The sequence below is a fragment of the Xyrauchen texanus genome, chromosome 42, assembly GCF_025860055.1.
Source record: "Xyrauchen texanus isolate HMW12.3.18 chromosome 42, RBS_HiC_50CHRs, whole genome shotgun sequence".
NCBI lineage: Eukaryota > Metazoa > Chordata > Actinopteri > Cypriniformes > Catostomidae > Xyrauchen > Xyrauchen texanus.
In genome coordinates this window covers 32,117,917-32,140,522 of record NC_068317.1, presented here as the reverse complement: position 1 = coordinate 32,140,522, position 22,606 = coordinate 32,117,917, and the positions used below count along the sequence as shown (strand labels likewise).

The following is a 22,606-nucleotide window of genomic DNA, read 5'->3' as shown; positions in this document are numbered from 1 at the left end:
AGTGTGACGCATCACAATAGTTACATAGTTATATTTTAGAGTGTGACGCATCACAATAGTTACATGGTTATATTTTAGAGTGTGACGCATCATAATAGTTACATGGTTATATTTTAGAGTGTGACGCATCATAATAGTTACATGGTTGTATTTTAGAGTGTGACGCATCATAATAGTTACATGGTTATATTTTAGAGTGTGACGCATCACAATAGTTACATGGTTATATTTTAGAGTGTGACGCATCACAATAGTTACATGGTTATATTATAGAGTGTGACGCATCATAATAGTTACATAGTTATATTTTAGAGTGTGACGCATCACAATAGTTACATGATTATATTTTAGAGCGTGACGCATCATAATAGTTACATGGTTATATTTTAGAGTGTGACGCATCATAATAGTTACATAAGTGCTTAACAGCATAATGATAAATGCTATCAAAATATCTAAAGATCCTTAAAAATAGACAAATATTACTCAAAAAGCAAAATGACATCAGAGTTCGAATTTTTAAGACTTGTCCACACCTTCAAAAATAAACCATCTTTAAGAAGTTAAAAAGAAATTCTATATTATACTGTATATTTATAAAAAATACTTATAAAAATATGAAATATTAGACAAATATAAAGTACGGGTCCCCCATAATGAAAAAGCAGCAGGAAACGGCTTACGCTATTTACAGGGTTTAAAGATTTATTTAAAGTGAAACAGAAAACTCACATTAAGCACTTTTATCTACAGTACTTGAACTATTAACTTTAGCATGAACTACAATGCTTAAAATCCACTCAAAAGCAGATCGACATCAGACAAAGAAGCCTCGAATCATTTTATTGTGATATAAATGTAAAAAACCTCCAGTCTCCAAAGGCATTCAGCAGTTGTTTTCCCCTGCGATGTCCTGCTGTTTGACCTGTAGGTGGCGCTGGGGCAAATAATGTCTGAGCGCGTCCACATCATGCGACAGACGCTGTATGTGTAGCTGCAGTCGGTGATTCTCGTCCTGCAGCTGCAGCACTCTCTGCTGGGTGAGCTGCACACAACGGCGGGCTTTATCACGACTCTTTCGCACGGCGATGTTGTTGCGCTCTCTGCGCAGGCGGTAGTCAATGCTGTCTTTACTCGGGCCTCTCTTCTGACCGGGCAGCCAGAGGGTGGACGCCGGAGGGGGCAGAAGAAACTGTGAATAATCCTTCGGTTCCAGAGAATAATAAAGAACAAATGACATGAACAGAAAATGTACAGTGATGTGCAATCATGGCCGTAGCAATGTTATCTGGGTCTCCTGACTTTCCTATTAAAGAAATACTATTTAGAATTTGTTGTGGGGCCCCTTGGACCTTTAGGCCCCTAGATGGTTACCACTTTTCACCCCACTAGCTTACGGCCCTGTGTGCAATAAATACAGGCCAAGCTTTGCTGTCTACTCCCTACCATGCCGACCCAAATGCTGCCTACATAGGCAGCTCACTAGGATTTAAGAGAGCTGTAATGTGTCAGATCTCACATCAAGCAGACGGTTTTGGTTACCTGCTGATTCTGTTGTGATGCTCTGTCTGTGTTTGAGGGAGTGAGACAGGTCGAATAGGGCGGGTAGGTGAAACCCATCATTTGTTCCATGCTTCGGCTGTCTTGCGTCTTTGGACATCCTCGAGGGCCCGTCGACTGGCCATACGGACCACCGTCCATCTGTGGCATTTGATCGAGTGCCAGACCGCTGGAGTCGGAGATCACAGGCAGGGTGCCGTCCGGAGAGAGGGAGCTCGGATTTTGGGGTGTGAACATACAGATGGAGGAAAGTGCACCGTTGGACATCTGTGGGGAGATTGGGATGTAACACAGCATGAGATGGTGTCCATGTGCCAGAAAAGATGCTTAAAGATGTTGTCAAATGTAATAACAAATGAAAGTTTGTCACGTACTTACGGTTTATAAACGCTCTCCTCTCGTCTCATGCACAAACTGTCTGCGTCCTTCCAGAACATCCGTTATACAGGTATTTCAGTGGTCATGACGACATAGTTTCCTCTGTCACAACCCCTCTTACATCCCTTACATCATGTATTGACTTCTTATTTCTTGCTTTCCCTTTATGTGTTCTTGTGGAAGCACTTTCTACATTCTTTAAACGCTGCAGCATCTTTATAGTGCAAACGCAAACATTTGATTCCCAGTTTAGCTCAGCTTGTGATACATGACAGTCAGTAACTTTAATCAACATGTGCATTGGAGTGAAAGTGTGTTCTGAACATGCAAATGTGCAGATATTTGATTATCTTTGTCTTTCCATACTCTGACGGGAGTAGACGTTTAAGCATTGTACGTAGTTTTGAAGATTGGTGCATAAAGCGGGAACAACAATCATCTATACGATTATCTAATCAGACGATCGTATGGCAGCAGTGCATAAAATCATGCAGATACGGGTCAGGAGCTTCAGTGAATGTTCACATCAACCATCAGAATGGGGAAAAATGTGATCTCAGTTATTTCGACCATGGCATGTTTGTGCTGGTTTTGAATATTTCTGGGATTTTCATGCACAACAGTCTCTAGAATTTACTCAGAATGGCGCCAAAAACGAAAAACTGAGAGAGGTCAACAGAGAATGGCCAGACTGGTTTGAACTGGTAAAGTCGACGGTAACTCGGATAACCACTCTGTACAATTGTGCTGAAGAATATCATCTCATCTGCTCTTCTGAGATGCGGGTTGGCACAGTTTTGGGGGCACGAGGGGGACCTATACAATATTAGGCAGGTGGTTTTAATGTTGTGGCTGATTGGTGTATCTGAGCTATGCAAAAATTCATCAGTTATGCTTGTTCTGATCTTATGTGGTTTAATTGTGTTTCTATACGAGGAGGAATGAAACTGGAACAGACAGGAATATCTTGGAGAAGTTGTCAGGAACATGTCCAGGTCATATTTCACGCCCCAAATCACAAGAACTACAAAATTATAATTTGCATGAATTTTCTTTTCTTTTTTGGGGATTTTTGATTTGTGACTTTATTGTTGTGACCATTTCTCATCCCTGCAATGTGGGAAAAAAATTGAAATTAATTGTGTCTGGACAGGAAGATTTTCACGTTTGTGTTTGTATTAGTGCAACAGTAATGAGATGTTTATTTTGCATAAAATGTGCATCACTGTCATGAAAATAACGTCCATGCAAGAAATCTTAACCACCATAAAATAGGCTTTACCCACTTTTTTCCCCAATGTTGTCATGCAAAATTCCCACTACTTAGTAGGTCCTCGTGGTGGCGCGGTTACTGACCTCAATCCAGGTGGCGGAGGATGGGTCTCAGTTGCCTCCGCATCTGATCACGTGACTCACAGCATGTGGAGGCTCATGCTACTCTCCACGATCCACACACAACTCACCACACGCCCCATTGAGAGAACCACTAATCACCACCACGAGGAGGTTACCCCATGTGACTCTACCCTCCCTAGCAACCGGCCAATTTGGTTGCTAAGGAGACCAGGCTGGATTCACTTACCACACGCCCCATTGAGAGAACCACTAATCACCACCATGAGGAGGTTACCCCATGTGACTCTACCCTCCCTAGCAACCGGCCAATTTGGTTGCTAAGGAGACCAGGCTGGATTCACTTACCACACGCCCCATTGAGAGCGAGAACCACTAATCCCCACCATGAGGAGGTTACTCCATGTGACTCTACCCTCCCTAGCAACTGGGACAATTTGGTTGCTAAGGAGACCAGGCTGGAGTCACTCACCACATGCCCCATTGAGAGCGAGAACCACTAATTACCACCATGAGGAGGTTACCCCATGTGACTCTACCCTCCCTAGCAACCAGGCCAATTTGGTTGCTAAGGAGACCAGGCTGGAGTCACTCACCACATGCCCCATTGAGAGCGAGAACCACTAATTACCACCATGAGGAGGTTACCCCATGTGACTCTACCCTCCCTAGCAACCAGGCCAATTTGGTTGCTAAGGAGACCAGGCTGGAGTCACTCACCACACGCCCCATTGAGAGCGAGAACCACTAATCACCACCATGAGGAGGTTACCCCATGTGACTCTACCCTCCCTAGCAACCAGACCAATTTGGTTGCTAAGGAGACCAGGCTGGAATCACTCACCACAAGCCCCATTGAGAGCGAGAACCACTAATCACCACCACGAGGAGGTTACTCCATGTGACTCTACATGCCCTAGCAACCGGCCCAATTTGGTTGCTAAGGAGACCTGGCTGGAGTCACTCACCACACGCCCCATTGAGAGCGAGAACCACTAATCACCACCACGAGGAGGTTACTCCATGTGACTCTACATGCCCTAGCAACCGGCCCAATTTGGTTGCTAAGGAGACCTGGCTGGAGTCACTCACCACACGCCCCATTGAGAGCGAGAACCACTAATCACCACCACGAGGAGGTTACTCCATGTGACTCTACATGCCCTAGCAACCGGCCCAATTTGGTTGCTAAGGAGACCTGGCTGGAGTCACTCACCACACGCCCATTGAGAGCGAGAACCACTAATCACCACCACGAGGAGGTTACTCCATGTGACTCTACATGCCCTAGCAACCGGCCCAATTTGGTTGCTAAGGAGACCTGGCTGGAGTCACTCACCACACGCCCCATTGAGAGCGAGAACCACTAATCACCACCACGAGGAGGTTACCCCATTGGGCCGGTTGCTACATGCCCTAGCAACCGGCCCAATTTGGTTGCTAAGGAGACCTGGCTGGAGTCACTCACCACACGCCCAATTGAGAGCGAGAACCACTAATCACCACCACGAGGAGGTTACTCCATGTGACTCTACATGCCCTAGCAACCGGCCCAATTTGGTTGCTAAGGAGACCTGGCTGGAGTCACTCACCACACGCCCCATTGAGAGCGAGAACCACTAATCACCACCACGAGGAGGTTACCCCATTGGGCCGGTTGCTACATGCCCTAGCAACCGGCCCAATTTGGTTGCTAAGGAGACCTGGCTGGAGTCACTCACCACACGCCCCATTGAGAGCGAGAACCACTAATCACCACCACGAGGAGGTTACACCATTGGGCCGGTTGCTACATGCCCTAGCAACCGGCCCAATTTTGTTGCTAAGGAGACCTGGCTGGAGTCACTCACCACACGCCCCATTGAGAGCGAGAACCACTAATCACCACCACGAGGAGGTTACTCCATGTGACTCTACATGCCCTAGCAACCGGCCCAATTTGGTTGCTAAGGAGACCTGGCTGGAGTCACTCACCACACGCCCCATTGAGAGCGAGAACCACTAATCACCACCACGAGGAGGTTACTCCATGTGACTCTACATGCCCTAGCAACCGGCCCAATTTGGTTGCTAAGGAGACCTGGCTGGAGTCACTCAGCACGCCCTGGATTCAAACTAGCGACTCCAGGTGTGCTAGTCAGCGCTGAGATACCCCAGCTTTATTTACTTTATGCGAAATATAATTTCGTATTTTCTTTCAACATGTGAATGCGGGATAGTAACGAGGAACAAATGCTTGTCGGATGTTAAAAAAAAAGGAATGCATACAAACTCGTTTATTATTGGTTAATTTATTTAGCTGTTACTTACCCAAAATATACTGCATATAATTACAATCCATCAACACAGGAAGCATAAATACAGGGTGGACATGGACACTTTCCAAACTTCCCAAGAGCTTTTCTCTTCCGACTCTTCCGATTAAAGGGGCTTTCTCTAGTTCCTGATGGTTTTGTATCATTATAAGTATCATTTTTACATATATATGAATATATTTTGCTAAAACACCTCTTCTTATGATTGAGGTGTGCAGAACAGAGTTTTTATTTTGCTTAAATTATAAACATGAGTTTTGCCATCCATATTTCATAGCTAATATCATTTATTTGAGTGTTTTTCCTCTAACAGGAAGGAAACATAAAGGTCAGCAGCAACTCAAGGGACTTTAAAGGGACAGTTCACCCAGAAATGAAGAGTCTGTCATCGTTTACTCACCCTCATGTCGATCCAAACCAGTCGATCCCTTCATGCAGCTCTTTTCCACACAGGATAGCTTTAGATTATGAGCCAATGTGCATTTTTGGGTGAACTATCGCTTTAGTGAAACCTCAGTCTCAATATTATGACCGTTCTTACTCCCCAGACTTTCGTCGTCATGATTCACATGAAAGCACCTTTTGATGATCCCGTACATTTTCTTATAAAACATAAAATGTAAATAAAAACCTCCTGAACTACAAAATAATTACAATATATGTACATAACGGATGCACTGATGAGAGCACAGTACGCCAGTGAGAAATGCATCATGGGAAACGGTGTTCTTGAAGCACGTCGAAGAGTTCAATCAGACGTTTAGTCATCTAAAACGCTAATAAATGGATGTTAGCGGTGGCAGCCGGATTGTTTCAGTCCAGTTCCAGACGCAGTCCTCTGATTTGACTTGCTGCAAGAAGCATTTTAACGTGGTTGGCAACAAACACGTCACTGGAATGTTAAATGTGAAGGGGAGGAGAGGAGGGGAGGGTGGTAAACCAAAAAGCAAATGTCTGATATATCCAGTATTGCATTCACCGAGAGATCTCAAGCCAAGGGAAATTAAAACAAACATACAAGTGGCATCTATACACAAACACAATCAAACTTCCAAAGAAGACTTTCCCGCCAATTTGACTTGTTTTGTGTCCGTTAGCCGTTCATGAGTGTTTCTCCTTCCTGTTTAAACCCAGATAAACATGCGTGACCCGAGCGGCCCGTGCGAGAACGATGACCTAGAGGTCAGACGGAACCAGGAAGTGCAGGTGAGCGTGTGCTTTGAATGTGAAGTGTCCGGAATGAATCTGCCGGGAGGAGTTTCCATGGTGACAGAACAGCGTGCCGGATCTCACGTGGATTTCTGACGGTAGTGAAGGGTCAGGTCGCCGCCGCTCTTCCAGATGAAGTGTTTCACCGTTCGCAGGTCCATGTTGGGATCCAGAACCTTATGGAAGAAACGCAAAATAAGGTCAGATTAACTTTCATAAATAATGCATGATGCGAGAATTACAGCCAATCAGAACATACTACAAGTTTTGGGTTTTTTTTTACGTGGTGGCGTAGTTTTACTTTTTTTTTTTTGTAAATATGCACATTTAGTTTTTTTTTGTAAATATGCTCATTTAGGTTTTTTTTGTAAATATGCACATTTAGTTTTTTTTGTAAATATGCTCATTTAGTTTTTTTTTGTAAATATGCACATTTAGTTTTTTTTTGTAAATATGCACATTTAGGTTTTTTTTGTAAATATGCACATTTAGGTTTTTTTTGTAAATATGCACATACTTTTTTTTTGTAAATATGCTCATTTAGTTTTTTTTTGTAAATATGCACATTTAGGTTTTTTTTGTAAATATGCACATTTAGGTTTATTTTGTAAATATGCACATTTAGGTTTTTTTTGTAAATATGCACATACTTTTTTTTTTGTAAATATGCACATTTATACGAATATGTGCACTTACAGGAACAGTCCGAAGGAACCAATTCATGAAAACTTTCCAAAGCAACATTCGGAGATCGAGAGAGCAGTTGGGGAAGAAACGATTCACCAGAATGAATCTGAAGTTCCAACATTTGAGAAAAGAGGACAGATTAAGAGAGCGCATTTGATTACCCTCAGTTCGCTCAGTTGTATACTGCGTGCACAAACAATACAAACAGCAAGTTAGTGTTTGGTGTAATATATCAATAACCGTTGGACACTAAACACCATCTAGGTCTTTCAAGGTAGCCTGGAAAGGTGATGTATCCAAGCCACATCAGTTACATACTGGGGTACCTCAGGGATCAGTGCTTGGGCCACTTCTCTTCTCCATATACACATCATCATTGGGACCTCTCATTCAGTCACATGGTTCCTCTTACCACTGCTAATAAAATAAAACCTTTCCTCTCTGAACATGCCACACAACTGCTCGTTCAGTCACTTGTCATAACTGGACTGGACTACTGTAACTGTAAATGTACATCTTTACAATGCAAAGGCATTACAAGGAATGAAATGTTATGTTGCATGCTCGTATAATGCACATATGAGCCGAGAAAAAGCTAGTCTGCAAAATTGCATCATTGCATCATTGACTAGACGGCAGCGTCTCGTCTTCTGTCAACAAATTTGAGACTTTAATTACATTTAAGACCTTTTCTATAAAAAACAGAACTTTTAATGCAATCGAAATGTATCTGGAAATTACTACAGCAAAACTCTGATGAACGGCATCAGGTCAGTACCTGGTCTTGACAGAGCAGTTCGATCTTCTCCTCTGCTAGTACAGCCACGTCCTCCTCCTCTTTCTGGTCACTGGGCTTCTCTGCAGCCGAACTGCCCGTCTGTGACTCGCTGTCCAGGTTGATGATCTTTTCGTAAACGTGTTCCATCACCTTCCTCACCTGTAACATGTCGCTTGCCGACAACCGATCCCTACACACACACAAACAAACAAACAAACAAACAAACAAACACACACACACACATTAAGTTTCATGCACGCTGATATGAAAGCAATGCTTACACTAGACTGTCATTGACATAGTCATGACATGAGATGAAAGATTATCACATCAGTCTCATGCTGCCAACAACTGACAGAGAGACACATACTTCTTTAACGTCTTCGCTCCGGAGGACGAGTGGGGCTGGAGGTAGAATGGGATTTTGTTGAATTTGGGCATGTTTTTCTGCAGAGATAGAGAGTATAAAGTTGCTGTATTAAGAGCATAAACCTTCTGCAGTCGTGACATCAAGGGATTTTATTAAACTCCAAACTGAAAATCCCAGCGAGGCTTTCGGACACTTACGTCGACTGTGATGTCGATGACCCACTGAGGGACGGTCTCATTGAGTAACATGGACTCAGTCTCTCCGCCGGAGTCTCGACACAACAACCTGCACAAACACACACGATGATGATGATGATGATGACATCACCCTCCTTACTGAAAAACAGCATCCACAGTGCCGTGACTAAACGGTTAAACACACACCTGAATAACGTCCTTCCCCCCGCCTCACCGAAAATCACCGGAGTGTGTGGCGGCACCTGGAAATAACCGTTTCCTTTCTGTATCCGACTTTCATGTTCACCGTTTACTGAGAACACAATCAAAGAAATTGACTATGTTTATAAATGCATATGATTATTTTATGATAAATGCATCAGAGTTAATGTCCTTTATACATGCATAAATGTTGGTATCAGTGATTTTGGTTATTTAAGTAGTTCAGCGTTCACGATTATTACCACTGGCATGATTGAGGTCGGTCTCCTCGTCCATGGGGTTTATGTGTGTGCGCGGCCAGAACTCCAACAGAGCCTGAAGTAGCAGCCCACCCAGATTTACTGCAACATAATACAAACAATCATGCAGTCATTCATCTTTATGGTATATTTGCATTATAAACAGATCTGTGGGGTTTAATGATGAGTTGCTCTCACGTTTAGGATCTGATCCATCAGGACTGGTGAATCCAGCATCCTTAGCCGAAACCCAGGCAGCAAAACAATCGCTCTCGTCCAACGTGATGGTCAACATCTGTCAATCAAAGCCCAAAACTGAGCTCAAAGCTCAAACTGTCAAAAACCAGAACTGTCAATCAATTGACATAGACCAAAACTATCAATCAAACCCAAACTGTCAATCAAAATCCCAAACTGTCAATCAAAATCCCAAACTGTCAATCAAAACCCAAAACTGTTAAAGCGCAAACTGTCAATCAAAACCCAAAACTGTCAATCAAATCCCAAACTGTCAATCAAAATCCCAAACTGTCAATGAAAATCCAAAACTTTTAAAGCACAAACTGTCAATCAAAACCCAAAACTGTCAATCAAACCCAAACTGTCAATCAAAATCCAAAACTGTTAAAGCGCAAACTGTCAATCAAAACCTGAAACTGTCAAAGCGCAAACTGTCAATCAAAACTCAAAACTGTCAATCAAAACCCGAAACTATCAATCAAATCCCAAACTGTCAATCAAAATCCAAAACTGTCAATCAAAACCCGAAACTGTCAATCAAAACCCAAAATTGTCAATCAAAACCCAAAACTGTCAATCAAATCCCAAACTGTCAATCAAAACCCAAAACTGTCAATCAAAATCCAAAACTGTTAAAGCGCAAACTGTAAATCAAAACCCGAAACTGTCAATCAAAACCCAAAACTGTCAATCAAAATCCAAAACTGTTAAAGCGCAAACTGTCAATCAAAACCCAAAACTGTCAATCAAACCCAAACTGTCAATCAAAACCCAAAACTGTCAATCAAACCCAAACTGTCAATCAAAATCCAAAACTGTTAAAGCGCAAACTGTCAATCAAAACCCAAAACTGTCAATCAAATCCCAAACTGTCAATCAAAATCCAAAACTGTCAATCAAAACCCAAAACTGTCAATCAAAATCCAAAACTGTTAAAGTGCAAACTGTCAATCAAAACCCAAAACTGTCAATCAAACCCAAACTGTCAATCAAAACCCAAAACTGTCAATCAAAACCCAAAACTGTCAATCAAAATCCAAAACTGTTAAAGCGCAAACTGTCAATCAAAACCCAAAACTGTCAATCAAAATCCAAAACTGTTAAAGCGCAAACTGTCAATCAAATCCCAAAACTGTCAAAACCCAAACTGTCAATCAAAACCTAAAACTGTCAATCAAAACCCAAAACTGTCAAACCAAAACTGTCAATCAAAATCCAAAACTGTTAAAGCGCAAACTGTCAATCAAAACCCAAAACTGTCAATCAAACCAAAACTGTCAATCAAAATCCTAAACTGTTAAAGCGCAAACTGTCAATCAAATCCCAAACTGTCAATCAAAACGCAAAACTGTCAATCAAACCAAAACTGTCAATCAAAATCCCAAACTGTTAAAGTGCAAACTGTCAATCAAAATCCCAAACTGTTAAAGTGCAAACTGTCAATCAAAACCCAAACTGTCAATCAAAACCCAAACTGTCAATCAAAATCCCAAACTGTTAAAGCGCAAACTGTCAATCAAATCCCAAACTGTCAATCAAAATGCAAAACTGTCAATCAAATCCCAAACTGTCAATCAAAATCCAAAACTGCCAATTAAAATCCAAAACTATCAATCAAATCCCAAACTGTCAATCAAAATGCAAAACTGTCAATCAAATCCCAAACTGTCAATCAAAATCCAAAACTGCCAATTAAAATCCAAAACTATCAATCAAATCCCAAACTGTCAATCAAAATCCCAAACTGTCAAAGCGCAAATCTGTCAATCAAAATCCAAAACTGTCAATCAAAATGCAAAACTATCAATCAAACCCAAACTGTCAAAGCTCAAACTGCCAATCAAAGCTCAAACTGCCAAAGCATAAAATTAACCAAATCTGTCAATTAAAACCCAAAACTTTCTAAGCTCAAACTGTCAAAAATACAAAACCATCAAACAAACGCCAAAACAATCCTTCAAATCTGACAAAATCTCAAATGCACTGATAAATACAGCGAATTATAAATAAATGTTTAATGAATAAGGTGAAATACAGTAAACATTCTCCTGCTGTAACATACCCCTGTCTTGAGATCCACTGAAAACCAGTTCGGCACATAAACCATCTTAAACCTCTTCTTGATCTCTTCATCGAACTCCATCTTGCCCAAGTCTTCAACTTTACATGCCTTTGAAGGAGAGATCAGATCAGTAATGTGTGGAGGGACCTGAATGTAAAAGGTCGTCTAAAAGACTACCTTGAGCACATCCCAGTATGCCACGCTGTTGTTGGTGTCTTTGGTCAGAATGTGTCTCTTGTCGTTCAGGATGTGGCACTGAATGATGCTGGCACCACCTGGAGGTCAAGAGAACTAATGGGATTTAGATGATTCTTGAAGATAAACGACAGAATGAAGGCAGACCTTTATTAAACATGCTGCGAAAAGACACACAAATCAAATCTGAAGTGCAACAAACGACAGACCGCCGCACCTTTAATAACCTGCTCGGGCTGTGTGCACAGGGGCACCATTGGTGCGCTGCAGTCGTTGTCATAATCGCCAGACGCTCGGAAGTTATGAATGCCCTTTAGAGACTGTGGAGGAACAAAGAAACATTATGACAACAGAATAACACTTCATATTAAATAACAGAAGACCCCGAGTAATACTGTATAGAAAACAACCAATAGGAGCACGTTAGCACTCCACAAATATTGCATTTATTTCTAAAGTTGTGGTCTCGCTAGGCACCAGAACGGACAGGATATGACATCACGCTTGAAGGCTCCTGGTTTTAATCATCACAACGTCAAATGTCAAACACATCATCGTCATTTTTTAAGTTTTAACCAAAGGAACAAAACCCTCTTTTTAAGTTCTATCGTGATGTAATGGATAAAGGATAATCCTGTGCACACCGCTAGAGGGCGCCGCTTGCTTATACAATCCTGACTGAACTGCTGAACGCAGTCTATTTTTGAGCTTAAAAGATTTAGTTATCATGCAAGACCATATTGCGATTTAAATCTTAACTCATCGTTTAGCCTTAAAGGGATAGTTCACCCAAAAATTAAAATTCTGTCATCATATACTCACTCTCATGCCATCCCAGGGGGTCAGGAATTGGCTGGTTAGCAGGGTCCCTGTGAGCACCTGCTGGTAGATGCTGGAACTACACCACCCGATGGCAAAAAGCATGTGTCTCCATAGACAGCCAATCAAAAGTAGCCGTGTTTTATGATTAAATAATACAATTTCCAAGGGCCATTTCAATTTTAAATGTCAATTATTTCATTACATTATAGCACATCGTCATCCGGTGATGGATTGTTTTGGATGGGCTCTTAAAAGTCTATTCCCATTGACGAGTGATCAGTCACGTGACGCCTGATCCCGGAACGGAGCGCCCATGAGCAAAGAGCATTCCCCATTTCGCTAGCTTTCTGGGAACCCTGCGCTAGCTGAGCACAGCCATAGAGATGAATGGGGATGCTAACGGCTAGCTCTCTCCGGGTATTTTATAGCGCCATGTGCCATCGCAGATGTGACTTTCTTTCTTCAGAAGAACACAAACAAAGATTTTTACAAATAACTCAAGCTCTGTATGTCCATTTAATGCAAGTGAATGCTGGCCAGAACTTTGAAGTTTTAAAAAGAACATAAAGGCAGCATAAAAGTAGTCCAAACAAGTGGTGGTTTAATCCATGTCCTCGGAAGTCATTTGATAGGTGTGGGTGGGAAACAGATCAATATTTAAGACCTTTTTTTACTCAAAATCTCCACTTTCACTTTTACATCTAAAAGTCACATGTGGTGCCTGTTTACGTTCGCTTTCACATCCAAAAATGAAAGTTAAAGTGGAGATTTAGAGTAAAAAGTGACTTAAATATCGATCGGTTTCTCACCCACACCTATCATACCTCTTCTGAAGACATGGATTAAACCGCTGGAGTTTATTAATTACTTTTATGCTGCCTTTATGTGCTTTTTGGAGCTTCAAAGTGCGAACACTTACTTGCATTGTATGGACCTACAGAGCTGAAAAATTCTTTAAAAAAATCTTCATTTGCCAGTGGTTTTAATTTGGTCGAAAAATTGGCCGATACATGAATGCGTCCATAATTATCATGGAACAATAAAAACACTTCAGACAAAAGGGCGACACTTAATTAATGACCCTTTTAAGTAAACAAACATTCTGCAGACTGCTCAGATCTGCACAGTACGTCACAACAGCTGTGGCAGGTGGATACTTGCGCACACACGTCATACCGGACACCAGCTGTGCTTACCCATTTATTAACGGCGGACTTGGTGGTGGAGACCCAGATGGCCAAATGCGGGTCAGCTGACCTGTCCAGCTCCATCTGAAAGAGACCAAACACACATTCACAATTCAGCCACTTTAACATACACCCTACACGGTCTCTCGACCACTCTCCAAGACACAGCTGCCGCGGGCTCTTTGGTCCATGATCACGGCATTGACTGCACTTTTGATTTACGGTCTAAGGCTTCATTCCAAAGTCTAATGAGCTGCCAATGTAGGTGGCGTTTTAAGGCATCACAGGCATGTTAAATTAAATGCATTTTAACCTTTAACACGGGTGCTTTCTCCTCGCAGATGAGCACGCGGGAGTCTGGATTGCGCAGGTCTGTGCAGTATATCTTACGGTCGCGACCTCCGGAGTACACGTGCGTGAAGGCCTCATTCACCTGCAGCGCCCACACGCCCTCGTCGTGAAAGCGATACGTGGCGATACACCTCTGCTGACCCAGAGACCAGAGCCGGATCGTACCATCTGAACTTCCTGAAAGACACTGAACCAACAGACACAAGAACTAAAACACACACAGCTGAGCAACAGACCAGAGAAATGTGATTCGCAAACAAAGTACAGGCTGGGTTCCCCGTCTAGATCCACAGTTTGAGGTACAGCACACAGGTTTGTCTCACCTGAGTACCATCTCTGTTCAACAGCAGTGATTTGACGTTGTCTGTGTGCCCCTTCAGTTTCATTAGTTTGGCACAGGTGCGCGGGTCCCACACTCTCAGAACCTGACGCAAGGAAAAACAAAGCAAGAAAACACAAGAACATATTGGCTGATGAACTACGTGCACTTGGCTAATGAACAGAAGTAGTCAAGCTGCAACACTAGCGCCAACGAATGGAACGGCATTAAATGTAAAAACAAATGGGAACAATTTGCAAGATGTGTGTTCAGATTCTGGGCTCATCTGTTTGCCTTTACTGTACATTAGAGGTAAACCGATTGTGGCAGGGCGGGGTCGTGAATCCACACACCCGGACCCTAATCAGGCTAATTAGACTTGAGAGGGATAAAGGCCGACCGAAAACTGCAGTGGGACAGAGAGAGAGAGAGAGAGAGAGAGATTTACGGACAGCTGTCCGACACCTGTGTGTGGTGTTTGTCTCTTTGGTTGAGTTTTATAATTAAACTATTATTTATATTGTCAAGCCGGTTCTCGCCTCCTCCTTTCCCATTAATCCCTTAAAACTGGTGCCGAAATCAGGAAGGAGGAGGGATGCACCGTAATAGAGTCCTCGCCACTACCTTCTACACAAAGGAGCAGCCGCGGCCATAACTGGAGGACGGAGAAGCCTGGCCACCCGAGAGCGGAGGTACGGCTGCCGACCGCGAGTGGGGAGGGGCTCCTAACCGACCGCCTGGAGCAGGAGGACCGCTGCCAGGGGCGGAGGAGGCCTCTACCAGCCACTGAAACGTGGCGGGGTCTGAAACCGCCGACCGCAAACGGGGAGGGGCTCCTGGCCGACCGCCTGGAGCGGGAGGACCGCTGCCAGGTGCGGGGGAGACCCCTTCCATCCACCGGAACATGTGGGGCGTTCCGTCCGCCAGGGGCCGGAGGACTGCCTACGATCCGCCCAGGGAGGCACGGATGTCATCCATTAAAGGGTGGCGGAGTGGCCGAGGACCAAGTTCCGGCGTATAGGAGTAATTTGAATGTTGTAAAATCCTCATTATTATAATAATAGCTTGGTTTTATAATACTTCCCAACAACTGGTCGAGTCAATGTTATTGTGTCAAATGAGACGGGTCGCTCAAAACAAACAAATTTTGGCGGAAGCTTTTATTTTGAAGCTTTCTCCGTTTCTGTGTTTTTTTTGATGGTTGCTATTCAAAAACAAGTAGCTATGTGACCAAATGTGATATTTAAACCACAAATGGAAGGAAACGGTGGTGCGGTTTCTCACCTCAATCCGGGTGGTGGAGGACGAGTCTCAGTTGCCTCAGCGTCTGAGACCGGCAATCGGCACATCTGATCACGTGACTCGTTGTGCATGACACCGCGGAGACTCACAGCATGTGGAGACTCATGCTACTCTCCACGATCCACACACAACTCACCACACACCCCATTGAGAGCGAGAACCACTAATCACCCCCACGAGAAGTTACCCCATGTGACTCTAACCTCCCTAGCAACCGGGCCAATTTGGTTGCTAAGGAGACCAGGCTGGAGTCACTCATCATGCCCTGGATTCAAACTAGCGACTCCAGGGGTGACATGAACGCGGTATCAGTCCCGATACCAATATTATTATTGGAACATCCCTAGCCTGGAAAAATAATATTAACCAACAACATATTAGCCATACATGACATTATGGAAGTAAAATGTAACCTTTTCAGTGGATCCGGACACTATAACTGTCCCCATCTGATTCATGGCCAAACTGTAGATTGAATCTTTGTTCCCACTGAGAGAAGATGCTGCACGACACAAAAGAACATGCAGTTTACACACATTCAAACTTTGTTTGGGCGACACGGTTTAATAAGAGTAACTCACTAGTGACCGTGTTATTAGAGGCAGTCAGTGCTGTCAGTGTGTTCACGTCCCACAGGAAGATCTGTCGGTCGAGACCCGCCGAAGCCACCAGCTCTTTGTCTTTAGCATACGCCAATGCTTTAACATAGTCCTACATGATACAAACACAAACCACACGCATTATTCCTCCGCTTCAATTCGGATAGAAGCGTTCCTATTCTTCAGAATAATAATGCATGTCTTGTCATACCCGAAGGATTATAAAGTTACCTTGTGTGTTCGCAGCGTTGACATACAGAAGCCCTTGTGTGCGTTCCAAACCTTCACTGTGGTGTCTGATGATGCCGATATCACTGTTGAAGAAACACACGTGTATATAACTGTACTGTACACCTATTGGATGCACACATGACATCATCAAACTGCACGTGTCAATCACTCACATGTTTTTCCATTACAGCACAGGATGATGTCATTGACCCAGTCTGTGTGATGCTCCATTGATGCAATGTATGGATCCTGCTGCAAAACATATCACCTAGTTATGATGGGGCGATTGTGGGCAAAGTGGGACCCTTTTGGAAATGTTACACATCTTGGCACTTTTAATACTGATCCAAAATGCCACATAACCCGACATTATACCTTTAAAGAAAGCTTAGGATGTCTCCTACCTTAGTCAAAAGCAATAATACACAAGACTAGGAAGAAGAACCTTTGAAGACCCTCTTTGGACCAAATCCCAGAATATTTAAGGCAGTATTGGTATCTCAGTGAGTATTGACGCTGACTATCACACCTGGAGTCATGAGTTTGAATCCAGGGCGTGCTGAGTGACTCCAGCCAGGTCTCCTTAGCAACCAAATTGGCCCGGTTGCTAGGGAGGTGAACCTCCTCGTGGTCGCTATAATGTGGTTCTCGCTCTCGGTGGGGCGTGTGGTGAGTTGTGTGTGGATGCTGTGGAGAATAGTGTGAAGCCTCCACATGCACTATGTCTCCATGGCAACGCGCTCAACAAGTCACGTGATAAGATGCGTGGATTGACGGTCTCAGATGTGGAGGCAACTGAGATTCGTCCTCTACCACCCGGATTGAGGCGAGTCACTACACCACCACGAGGACTTGGAGCGCATTGGGCGTCACCAAAAGTCTTTCAGAGGCTTTATATGGAGTTATGATGAAAATAAGGAGCATTTCAAAGTGTTCTGAGGCCAGTGCAGACAGACAGCACACTGGAGGTTAAGTCATGCACTAAATAGGGAGCAAGGGAGCATCCTATAGCTCTCCTATAACTGTTCTGAGACCAGTGCAGACAGACAGCACACTGGAGGTTAAGTCATGCACTAAATAGGGAGCAAGGGAGCATCCTATAGCTCTCCTATAACTGTATAAGTGTGCTGTCTGTCTGCACTGGTCTCAGTACAGTTATAGGAGAGCTATAGGATGCTCCCTTGCTCCCTATTTAGTGCATGACTTTAGTGCTGAGTTCAACACAAGTTCAGCTCAATTGACAGCATTTGTGGAATAATGTTAATTACAGCAAAATATTATTTTGACTCGTTCCTCCTTTAAAAAAAGCACAAATGTGTGTTCCAGTGGGGCACTTACAATGGAAGTCAATGGGGTACATTTATAAGGGTTTAAAGGCAGAAATGTGATGCTTATAATCTTATAAAAGCACTTACATTCAATTTTATGTTTTAATGCATGCATTATTTGTGCTGTAAAGTTGTTTAAATCATCGTTTCTACGGTCGTTTTAGGGTGTTAGAGTTTACAGCGTTACATCGCCATGGCAACGAAGTTGTATAATTGTCTATATCTTTCCATAGATGTGGTCAGTGAGTGATTTAATGACAGTAAAATCATGTTAACACACATATTGTTTATGTGCCAGTGAGTATTTGAATGTTTAAAGATTAAACCCCATTGACTTACATTGGAAGTGTCTCACTTTTGTCGTTTTTTTAAAGAAAAGGAGGGACGAGTCGAAATTATCTTTTGCTGTAATTAACATTATTCCACAAATGGTGTTGAGTGAGCTGAACTTCTGTTGAACCCGGAATATTCTGGCTCCAGGAGTTAAACCGTGGCTGAATCTCACGTTTGGTATACGGAGAGAGAAAATAATTCAAACCACGCTTTTGATAGGTATGGCGATTTTGGCAAACATGAAACATTCTTCATTCAAAAGCACATTTCAGGAGGGAAAATCGCCTCTGCAAAAATGACAGACGACAGCGTTAATTTTTCTCTCGTTGTACCTTTTTTGTTTTTCTTTACTCAGCTTCCTGAATCCTGTTCTGTCCTGACTGGCGGCTTTTTTGCACACTGCATTCTTACGGGCGAGATGTGCACCAATTAGAATGGCAAATTACACAGCACTGAATTCTGAGTAAAAAAAGACATTGCAAATGCTCATATGCCGATTTTATTGCGATGAATTGCTGCGCCCCAGTCGAAACTGTTACACATTAGCTCCATTGGTGTACAGATCAACAGTTTACCTTGTGCTGGTTAACACTCCAGATCCTGATAATTGAGTCTCGTCCGGCGGTGAAGAGCCGGTTAAGAACTGGATCCAGCTGTAGTGCGTTGACTCCATTACGATTATATTTCTCCACCTCATCCCTGATCACATACGACACCTGCAGCACACATCACAGGTGATGACCGTAAAGTGACACAAATAAGAATTCACTCCATGCATTTCGTGTGTGCACTGTCTCGACCAATGAGAGACCAGGAATGAGCAGCAGAGACAACGGCATAACAAAAATGTACTTGAAAATAAAAACATCACCCACGTCTCCTGAACCGGTGTCTCATCGTTATTTTCAGCCTTTTTTCCCGTTCTGTGCGAATCAATGCAGTAACAGGTCAAGCTCTTCTTTCATGTTGGCATAGTTATCACAAACCAACACTCCCATTGCTATGTGCTCGAATTTCAGGGGTTCATGGTTTCAGTCGGGGAAGATGGTCGTGTGGTAACACCTGTAGAGTCCATAAACATCTCTTTATCTCTTCTTCTGTCATTTGTTTACCTCTCACGAGAGAGCGTGTCGCACTTATTACAGTCCCCGCGGAAACAAGTGAAAGCGGAACTAATATTTCCAACATCCAACACAATGAAAAGGAACGTACATATAATAAATCTATATAAAATATTTAGTTACTATAATATCATGCATTGCTAAATTTAGTATAATAAAATAATGAATAAAAATAATTAAATTAAATGGTGATAAACTATCCAGAATTTTCGCTTTAAATGTGATTTCACCAATGGATTATCAGATCAACTTCAGTTTGACATTAAGCCTCATTTAGGACTATCTTATATACAGTAAAGAATGGTTTGTATAAGCCTACGAGGCCTAGAATAAAGAGTAACAATTATATTTTGTGTATACTGAATTATTTAATCAACCAAGATTATTTTTGACAGCAAAAACTAGGCAACAATTATGGTTTAACCAACATGGAAATGTAGTTAACAGTGACACTGAGCAGAAAGTTTACATATAACCAGTGTTGACAGAGCTGCTGATAAAAGTTAAATGATCAGCATCGATTGATGAGATGAAAAGAAAACTGGAGCTCGGATGTTAAAATCCTGATTGGAGCATCCCAAATAATCAAGTTGACTGTGTTTCAAAAACTAATGATGATGATTAGTGGGCTGAGATCACAAAATGGACAAAAACAGGTACACGGTGGACGGTAACATTTGGATATGAAGAAGATTTTGTTTCACTGTTTATATATTTATTTGTTTGTGGTTGAACTGAAAAAGAACCAAACTGAGACCTTTTTTAAGAGGGCTCAAGTGTGAAAATCCCAGCAGACTTTTTGCAGTTGAACATGTGGAAAACATTACCATCATAATCGCAGTTCAACTCGCAATCGCAATATTTTTCAAAATAATCGCAATATGACTTTTTGTCCAAATCGTGCAGCCCTAATGCATATGGTCATTCAATAACGGCATAACATAACACGGTGGACAAAAGAAAGAATTAGGGATGCACAGATGCCATTATTCTCTTCCGATCCGATCCCAGAGTTGTTGTTGTTTTTGCATAATCAGTTTAGTTGTGTGGAACTAATTGGGAGTACTGTTTAATACGTAAAGAAACACAAACCTCAAACTACACATTATTTCAATATAAACGTTATCGCTTATTAATAAACACTTTATTATTAACTAGTATACTGGATAATGTAGCAGCAAATTAAACAGTTATTTTTTTTGCAAAATGTTTTACATTTTGTATCTGGAGGTTTCAGATCTATTTTTTGTTCAATTTAGTTGTAAGATATCAGTTCACTTTACACGCATACAGTTATTTTTTGGAGCCCATTCAATTTAAATATTGTTACAATTTGTAAACAAATAATAATAAATCATTATTATTATCATCATCATTATTATTACTATTACAATTGGCTTTTAGAATTATATATACGTTCGTGGACCTTTAACTTTAAAACCCTCTGGCTTTTATTTTAACATTCTGAAATCTCCAGGACGTCCCGTGTGTGTCTGTTTGTTTTCAAGTTCACTGTAGTTTAATTTACTAATTATTCAGATCCTGGTCAAATGTTCTGAATGCATATTATAAGTGAACCGAACTATTGAGCATCTACATCTGAGATGATGTTCGTGAGTAGCGCTCAAATATCGCGCACCGCGTGAAGACTATGAATAGCATACAGAGCAGCGCCATTTAGTAACGCTATTGCACATCTTCAAGTGGCTTTGAATGAAATGCAGTTGAGTCATATGAACTGCTTTAATGGTGTATTTATGGTTCTTTTATGTCATTTTTGGAGCTTGACAGTAACGAACATGACTAACAGATTTGTATCGGGCTCGTCGGCTTAAAAACGTCAATATTGGAGCCGATAACGATCCAGGTATTAGCTCGGTGCACCCCTAGTTAAAATGACATATTTACCACAAATAATACATGCAATTCAGGCAATGAAACTGACACTAGGGCAATGAGTGTGCACATTTCAATTGGTTTAAATGTTAAATTACACACATAAGCAGGTGTATATCAAGTGAGGGGAACAGAATGTTTAGCGCAAGATGAAAATAAATATATAAGATATATATTTTCAGGACCGTCGATCGATTAAAAATAGTGATTAATGAATTACGTGACTAACCAGTGAATTTTAACTTTTGCATTTACACATTTGCTGTATGAAAGACCCAGTTAAACACATATGCCCAGTGAAAAAGTGGGCGTGACCAACTTTGGTGTTATTGAATGTGAGGGGGACCCGTCCCCCGCATACCCTGTGTATTCTACGCCCCTTCACATAACTCACCAAACAGTGGGAGTTATTCATCTCTTCATATGCACCATTTTTTCATGCATATCCACTACATGTATGCTGCTGTGTGTTTGCATGATTCTCCCATGACATCAGTTTAAGACATGGAAACATCCGAAATAATTGATCAAACCTACTAACCCCTTAAAACTGCATCCCAACATGGTGAAATAAATCATGCATACACAAATAGCAAACAAACATTAAAATATCACTTTGTGTTATAAGACCAAGCGAGATGGATATCAGGTAGGTAGCATTTGTGGGCATCATAGGCGCGCTCCGAAACAGCCCAAAAAACCCAGCCAAATATATCTTCTAGGTAGGCAGCACACTAGATATTAACACATAATCTGGCCTCCGCGTCGCTACAAGCCATACACGCGTTCACATTCGACTTTAAAACACTCCTCACACACGGAGCTCAAGTCTTAACACTGACAGCATCGCACAAACATCACACAACTCTCATTAGTGTGCACACTAGTGCAGAATATTCACCTGCACTTTCCTGCGCCCTGCAGCATTCTGTCTGTGATGCGTCGCCATCTTGCATGTTGACGCCGTGACGTCACTTACGTCGCGCCAAAATGAATGAGAAGTAGAAGAAAATGTGACTCTCAGTTCGATTCATATCTTTATCTTCTGGATTTCACACACTTTTAAGTGTTATTTCTTGTTCTCCTTTCTTCCTCATCTCCTCTCTTTGCTCACTTTCCTATAATACATGATGACATGTTAGATTGTTTCTGACACACTTCACAAAGTCCAGAAGCTTCGATATGAACTGCATACTATTATTAAGTCCAGTATTCCCCAGTGTTGATTTTATATTTTCTTCTCTCCTGCTCCTCCCAGAGTTATATGGAGTTATACTCGTGCCACAATTCTGCGTGCACGATACACAAAACAGCGCATGCGCATTCATTACGT

The 22,606-nt window shown here is 42.1% G+C and overlaps 2 protein-coding genes across 6 annotated transcripts; both read right to left on the bottom strand.

The window, feature by feature from the left end:
* Positions 1-697: 697 nt before the first annotated feature.
* On the bottom strand, positions 698-1,979 carry LOC127635357 (CCAAT/enhancer-binding protein epsilon-like). Of its 3 annotated transcripts, none has more exons than XM_052115328.1 (3): positions 1,935-1,979; positions 1,543-1,827; positions 698-1,204 (listed from the first exon to the last, which is right to left on the bottom strand). In XM_052115328.1, the coding sequence occupies exons 2-3, from the start codon at positions 1,825-1,827 to the stop codon at positions 887-889; spliced, it is 603 nt and encodes a 200-aa protein (XP_051971288.1). In that variant the 5' UTR covers positions 1,935-1,979; the 3' UTR covers positions 698-886. The 3 variants fall into 3 exon arrangements, with proteins under 3 accessions (XP_051971288.1, XP_051971290.1, XP_051971289.1); XM_052115330.1 differs by having other exon boundaries at positions 698-1,147; XM_052115329.1 differs by having other exon boundaries at positions 1,939-1,976.
* A 3,600-nt stretch (positions 1,980-5,579) lies between these two features.
* LOC127635309 (WD repeat-containing protein 48) lies at positions 5,580-22,467 on the bottom strand. Of its 3 annotated transcripts, none has more exons than XM_052115238.1 (19): positions 22,175-22,467; positions 18,832-18,972; positions 16,769-16,844; positions 16,596-16,678; positions 16,347-16,476; positions 16,179-16,267; positions 14,468-14,569; positions 14,107-14,331; positions 13,803-13,877; positions 12,002-12,104; positions 11,767-11,864; positions 11,590-11,697; positions 9,486-9,582; positions 9,291-9,389; positions 9,034-9,139; positions 8,848-8,935; positions 8,651-8,727; positions 8,281-8,470; positions 5,580-6,991 (listed from the first exon to the last, which is right to left on the bottom strand). In XM_052115238.1, exons 1-19 carry the CDS (start codon positions 22,220-22,222, stop codon positions 6,896-6,898), a joined length of 2,031 nt encoding a protein of 676 aa, XP_051971198.1. In that variant the 5' UTR covers positions 22,223-22,467; the 3' UTR covers positions 5,580-6,895. The 3 variants fall into 3 exon arrangements, with proteins under 3 accessions (XP_051971198.1, XP_051971197.1, XP_051971199.1); XM_052115237.1 differs by having other exon boundaries at positions 16,769-16,847; positions 22,175-22,466; XM_052115239.1 differs by lacking the exons at positions 18,832-18,972; positions 22,175-22,467 and adding an exon at positions 18,589-18,707 and having other exon boundaries at positions 16,769-16,847.
* Between the last annotated feature and the right edge of the window lie 139 nt (positions 22,468-22,606).

Excerpts from the sequence above, each read along its gene's own strand:
- LOC127635309 (XM_052115237.1), bottom strand. The coding sequence starts at position 22,222 with ATGGCGACGCATCACAGACAGAATGCTGCAGGGCGCAGGAAAGTGCAG. Across the intron at positions 11,865-12,001 it reads GCCCGAGCAGGTTATTAAAG|GTGGTGCCAGCATCATTCAG; the intron begins GTGCGGCGGTCT and ends CTTGACCTCCAG. Across the intron at positions 6,992-8,280 it reads AACTGCTCTGTCAAGACCAG|GTTCTGGATCCCAACATGGA; the intron begins GTACTGACCTGA and ends TTCTTCCATAAG.
- LOC127635357 (XM_052115328.1), bottom strand. The coding sequence starts at position 1,827 with ATGTCCAACGGTGCACTTTCCTCCATCTGTATGTTCACACCCCAAAAT. Across the intron at positions 1,205-1,542 it reads CATCACAACAGAATCAGCAG|GATTATTCACAGTTTCTTCT; the intron begins GTAACCAAAACC and ends CTGGAACCGAAG.